We start from the raw sequence: 6,403 nt of genomic DNA on the forward strand, positions 1-6,403 counted from the left end.
TAAGCATGAGAGGCGGTCTAATGAAAAAAAAAGTGGAAATACGTTTAGCGAGATTTTAACACCAAGGTTGGGCGAGGCGCATACAATAATCAATTAACCAAAGCAAAGTAACAAAATCCAAGCATAATGGAAACAAGCAGAGAAAAATTGATGGTGCTCGAACTCTTGGGCTAATGGTCGAATCGGTGCTCGCACAGCAAGGTACTGCGATTCGGTCACATTTACTAATGAAATATTGGTTCGAAAAGGCAGTTCACGTTCAACGAATGGCATAAAGTTTACGTATTCAGGCCGCATGAGGCAACCTAGGTTGCTGGTGTATACCGTAAGTTCAAATTTTACTAAACGAGCTGCATGAACACTTAAGCGCAAGTGCAACCGTTACAAGCCATACCTAACACGACTGCAACAGGCTGCACACGAACATGCATCAACTCGAGTATCACGGTAGTTTATAAAGACGCGTGCCGGCGCGGATGCACACCCCGGCATACATTCGGCCACTCGCAAGGAAAAAAAAACTTCTATGATAGTAGTCACAAGAGATAACAATACCGTAGCTGTTTATATTGAAACGTAAAGCGTATGAAACTGCCTTAGACAGGCTCACTTCAATAGCGCACAATAAATCCGACGGGATTACGCACCCTAGCCATGATGAACGCCTACAGCTAACACACGCCCCAGAGTTATTAACAAAAATATTGGTCACTCGCGAGCAGGGCCCCCCTCCAGCACCACTGCCGACAGAGGCGGGTGCCACCCGAATGCAGCTCAAGTGTGCCACCGAATTCCCGCTGCGCGTGCATACACTCCCTGCTTTACACTGCATACAAAAGAAAAACTCGTCCTTGTTCGCACAACTTTGCCTTCAGTTTGATGAAATGCTACAGACAAACCGGCTTGCCACGTTCACAAAAGCTCACTTATCATGAACATGGTACAGAAAATGAGGTGAACAAGGTGGGAACAGAGCGCCGACTGCAGCAATGTGGTACGTACCTGGCGAGTGCTCCACGATACGAAGCCACGTCATCGCTTGAGTATAGCGTGTAGGAAGACGTACGGCGTTTCGTTTCCTACATATTTTTATTTATCCCTGCTATGGCATGGACGTACACAGACGCTGTCATTCTTGCTAGCGTCTTGTTCTTCCGTGCTGGTTCGAACACGCGGAGCAGCTGCGGCACAACTTTTTCGTCTTCTCCGAGGTGCTGACGGCTTGCCATAGCCCCTCCCCCCCACCCTCTAGCGAGGTAGCCAGTGCACGAAAGAGCGAACCCTATGAGCAGGTTGTAGGTTCTGCTATTGGGAAGCGTGTTCATCTGGTTTTCGTGGGTGGCTTGTAGTCTTCGAGGACGGCGTCAGTGTCAAAGAAAGCCGGCTGTATGCGGTAAATGGAGACACTGTCTTCGCGTCCATTAGGCAACAGAGCGAAATGCTTCGGGCAACGCTTGATGGCCTTAAAAAGTCCATCCTAAGGAGGTTACAGTAGTGGTCTGATTGTGTCATGTATGATGACGTAGGTTCACTCGCGCAGCGCACGACTGACGGAACTTGGCCGTGAACGTAGACGTGCAGGAATAGGGGACTCATCTATCATGGCATTCCTGAGGCAACGAACATAATCAGCTGTGCCCAATGATAATATCAGTGACGTGTCGAAAAACTGTCCATGAAGCCTTAGGGTAGTGCCAAATACGAGCTCAGCTGAGGAGCAGGACGCATCCGTACGTAGCTTGCTGAGCAGGGCGAGGAGGACGAGTGGTAGTCGTTTTGTCCAGAGTATCAACAATTGCGTGGCCATGAGCGAAGCTTTCACTTGGCGGTGAAATCACTCAACCATGCCATTTGACATCGGGTGGTAGGCCGTCATCCTGATGAGGTTGACACCAAGCATTCAGGACAAGGTGTGGAAAAGCGCGGTGTCAAATATATGACCTAACTTCGTTGTGATGGTCTTGGGAACTCCTTAGCGGCTTATCCACACGATGGTGAGTCCACGGGCGACTGACTCTGCCGTAATGTGAATGAGGGGTAGTCTCTCAGGCCACCGCGTGAAACGGTCTACGCAGGTTAGCATATACCGGCAGTTTTGCGATGGGGGCAAAGAGCATACAAGGCCCAAGTGCACGTGAATGAACCGCGAGTCAGTAGGCGTGAAGGTAACCAGTGGGCTGACCGTGTTGCGCTGGACTTTGGTTAGCTGTCACTTGAGACAAGCACGAGTCCAGCGGCGGACGTCGATGTTCATTCGAGGCTATAAATGTCACCCTGTTATGGGATGCTGAGTCGAACATATACCAAGGTGCGACAAAGAATGCAAGGCATTGAAGACTCTGCGGCGAAACGGTGCTGGAACGTAAAGGTGAGGACAACCAGTAGAGGTGTCGCAAACGAGGAGAATCGCGCAGCCCGGAAGTTGGACATGTTCGAGCTTGAGGAAGTTCTATTGGAGCCGCAACACCTGAAGCTCGCTGTTGCCCTGTTGTGCATTAGCCATGGCTGCAAAACTGACTGGTAAGTGCTCATCCATAGTTGCATTGATTTCTATTCAGGAAGGCGCGTCAGCAACGGCGTTGTCTTTGCCACTGATGTGCCGAACATCACTCGTGATATACCTGTGAGTTCAAGCACACGGATAAACAGAAAGGAAGAGAAGACAAGCGCTTACTCGCAACTAAACGATGTGAAAAGCGATGTGATGGGAAAAACTTATGTGAAAAGCTTATGTGAAAAGCTTCCACGAACTCACGAGTTAATCAATTATTAGATAGAGAAACCACTTCAGTATCCTAAAAAAGAGGATAACAACCACACTCTCTGCAATGAGCCGCCAGATACGATTCACCCAAGGATTTCAAAGAAGAATCGTTCTCTCTAAGACGAACATTCATGCACCTTCCCGACTGACCTACGTACACTTTACCACAGCTGAAAGGAGTCGTGTAAGACACGCCCATTGCGTGGTCCACGAACTTTTTGCTGTTTCATTCGAAATTGCGGAAAATCTCTGCGCATGCACGAATAGACTGCAGTTTGCTTTTGACTGAGAAAAGTAAATCGACTTTATATCTATTACCGAGTTGCTTAAGTTAATGCGATGTCTTATGAAGGTGACAAAACTGTTTTATTCCCATTTTTCCTACTTTCATCACAATGCCCCGAGTGGTTCTCTTCAAATTTAAGTTTCCAAATCATGTTGTAACACATGGACACAGAGATCCATGAGATCCACCAGCTTGCGTACATATCACTCGTGAACTCGGATATGTAGGCAAGCTGGCAGATCTCACGTGGGGTGTGTGAAGAGTGGGTGACATGTAAGTGGCTTGTGATCGGTGAGGATATGAAACTGTTGACCTTCTGGAAAGTGTCGAAAGTGCTTGACAGTCAAATAGGCGTGAGCAGTTCGCGACCGATTGTGCTATAACGACGCTTGGTCTGTGAGAGCTTCCGTGAGAAGAAAGCGACCGGCTGTCAAACGCCGTCGACCAATTGCTGCAAGACTGCTCATATGGCGATGTCCGAGGGGTCCACTGTGAGTGACGTAATGGCGTCACTCTTTGGATGCGCGAGGAGCGCTGCATTAGCCAGAGTGTCTTTGATAAAATTTAAAGCTGTTTCTGCATCACGCGTACAGAATTGGAAGCATTGGGCTTCGTTTGACCGGATAGAAGTGGGTGAAGTGGTTGCAAAATGGCAGCGCAATGAACAATAAACTACCGGTAATAGTTGGCAAGCCCGAGAAATTCACGTAGTTTCTTCGTATTCGGTGGTCGTGAGAACTGCAATATAGCTTCAACACGCGCGGCTAGTGGAGAGATCCCACGCGAATCCACGTGACGGCCAACAAAGTCCAGTGAGGAAACGCCGAACTCGCTCTTTGGTCCATTGACGACTAGCCCATATTTTCGGAGTCCTGCGAAAACCTGACGCAGGTGAAGTTCATGATTTTCTGCAGTGGTGCTGAAGACAAGGGTGTCATCGATGTACACAAAGCAGAAGGTCAAACCACGAAGTACCTGGTCCGCAAACCACTGAAAGGTTTGTGCGGCATTTCGTAGACTGAAGGGCATACGCGTGTATTCAAACATGCCGAAAGGTGTCATTATGGCAGTCTTCGGTACGTCGAAAGGCTTGACAAGAATTTGGTGGTATGCCTTTACTAAGTCAGTTTTGCTAAATACGGTGGAACCATGCGGCAATGCCGTGAAGTCCTGGATGTGCGGTATCAGATAGCAGTCCGGTACCGGCACTTTATTGAGGGCGCGGTAGTCACCGCTTTTTTTTTCAGTCACCTGAGGGCTTGGGAACCATGTGTAGCGGTGACGACCAGGTTGCAGAAGAGGGGTGGTTGTACCCGAGTTCAAGCATGTGCTCGAATTTTCGGCGTGCACTCTTGTAGCCGCCAGGAGCGAGACGACGACCACGTGCAAACACCGGCGTTCCTACTGTCAGTATGTGATGAATAGCATTGTGGCGTATCGGGTCTTCAAGAGATGTAGCAAGAAAGAGGTCGGAAAATTCTTGCAGAAGTGTAGACCAAGGCGAGGAGACTTCGGCATTAGCTTGCACGAGACGCATGGGTGGCAAATTTGATGTCATGCCCTGAACTGTGAGGAGGGTCTCAGAATCCACTCGACCGCTACGTCGTAGGTCTACCACATGCTTAAAATGCCAAAGGAAATCCGCACCGATGATGGGTACACGCACGTCAGCGATTAGGAAGATCCACCGGGACGTGCGTCTCAGGCCGATGTCAAGCGTGACAGACCTCAGTCTGTAGGTACGTATGGTCCAACCATTCACTGCAGTGAAAGGCAGCGATGTCTGGTGTATTCGGCGGTCCTCCAACGTCGGAGGAACAACACACACACACTTGAGCACCTGTGTTGATGAGGTAGTGGACTTTGGTGACGCAGTCCATGACGTGGAATAGGCGGCTGTATGTCGGCCCTGAAACACTGGCTGCCCTCAGTGCATGGCCCTTGCGTTTCCCGCAAACTGGCATGGCTGTTTGCACTGACGAGCTCGAGCTCCGTATCGGTGGTGGTACATGCAGACGCCGACAGGCAGACTTGGCTTTGGTGCCGTTGTCGTGACGCGTTGCGGTGGTGGTCTACCTTGAGAGTGCTCAGTTCAGTGGCCAACAGATCCACCTTGCGGTTGAGCTTCTCGTTAGCTTGACGAATGCCGTCCAAGCGGTCATCGCGTACCAGTGCAGAGAGGGTTGATTCACGTGGTCTCTCCATTGCAGATATAGACGGCGCACCGATGTCTATATTCTTGTCGGCCATCCACACTAGTGAGCCGAAGGTTTTTGTAGACGATACGCTCGAAATATACCTTACCTGCTGTGCCAGTCGCTGTAAGAAGAGTTAGCGTAGGATAGATGCGTTCAATGCAGCTGAATGGTCCCCGATCAGGTGTCGCATGCGATGCAGACTCTCTGTTGGCGTTTGGTTGCCGAGTTCTTGCAAGGTGAGTAGCTGCTGCAGTCCACGCTGTTTCGACTCAGTTGTCCAGCGTATGAGCTCCTCTTTAAGGGTGTCGTAGGTATTGTCAGGAGGTCGAGAACGCAGAATATCTGTTACGATGGCGATAACAGCAGGTGGTAAAGCGCTGATGACATAGTCGTACCTCGCTGTTTGTGACGCTACCTGTGTCGTCGGAAAAGTGACTCGACTGACGCTCAGAAACCAGAGTTGAGAGTCCGCCTGCCAAAACTCCGGAAGCCTGAGGGTGGCGACGACAGGGTCAGGTACCGTGGGATTCGGCATGGCGTCGCTGTTGGGTATGGTGTCCATGGTGAGCCGAAGTGAACGGGGCTGAAGAAGAGAGTTGGCCGTCACGCTTGGTGCGTTGACGAAAGGACGAGTGGGTGTGCGTTGCCGCTTGAAGTCCGGGTCACCACTTGTAAGAAGACCTACGGCGTTTGGTTTCCTACATATTTTTATTTATTATTGCTCTGGCATGGATGTCCACAGATGATGATGATGACGATGATGATGATGATGCCTCAACTATGGCTTTTGCCCACTCGGGGATCGGCCAAGATTTGAGGATATGAAATTGAAAGCCTTTCAAATGATACCTAATTCTAACAGAAGGAGTATAAAGCACACGTAGATGCAGAAAGAGTGCAACATTTTCTTCACATTCCGACCAGACAGAATAATATATATCTTAAATTGAAACAGATGTAAATTCGAACACGCTTAAAGTTCATTATCAGAATTTGCTTATTATATGCATAATATTATTATAATAACACATATACGTTATAATAACACATAAAAACACATATACATAACACATACACATATATATTATTATAATAACACATTGAACAATTTCGTTTTGTTTCATGAAAATAACTGCAAACGACTCCAAAGACATT

At 48.8% G+C, this 6,403-nt stretch overlaps 1 protein-coding gene across 1 annotated transcript; it reads right to left on the reverse strand.

Annotated features, from left to right (window-relative positions):
- Positions 1-5,381: 5,381 nt before the first annotated feature.
- On the reverse strand, positions 5,382-5,810 carry LOC142790639 (uncharacterized). Its single transcript, XM_075885315.1, has one exon. The coding sequence runs from the start codon at positions 5,808-5,810 to the stop codon at positions 5,382-5,384; it is 429 nt and encodes a 142-aa protein (XP_075741430.1).
- Positions 5,811-6,403: the final 593 nt, after the last annotated feature.

Source organism: Rhipicephalus microplus, chromosome 2 (assembly GCF_043290135.1).
Source record: "Rhipicephalus microplus isolate Deutch F79 chromosome 2, USDA_Rmic, whole genome shotgun sequence".
NCBI lineage: Eukaryota > Metazoa > Arthropoda > Arachnida > Ixodida > Ixodidae > Rhipicephalus > Rhipicephalus microplus.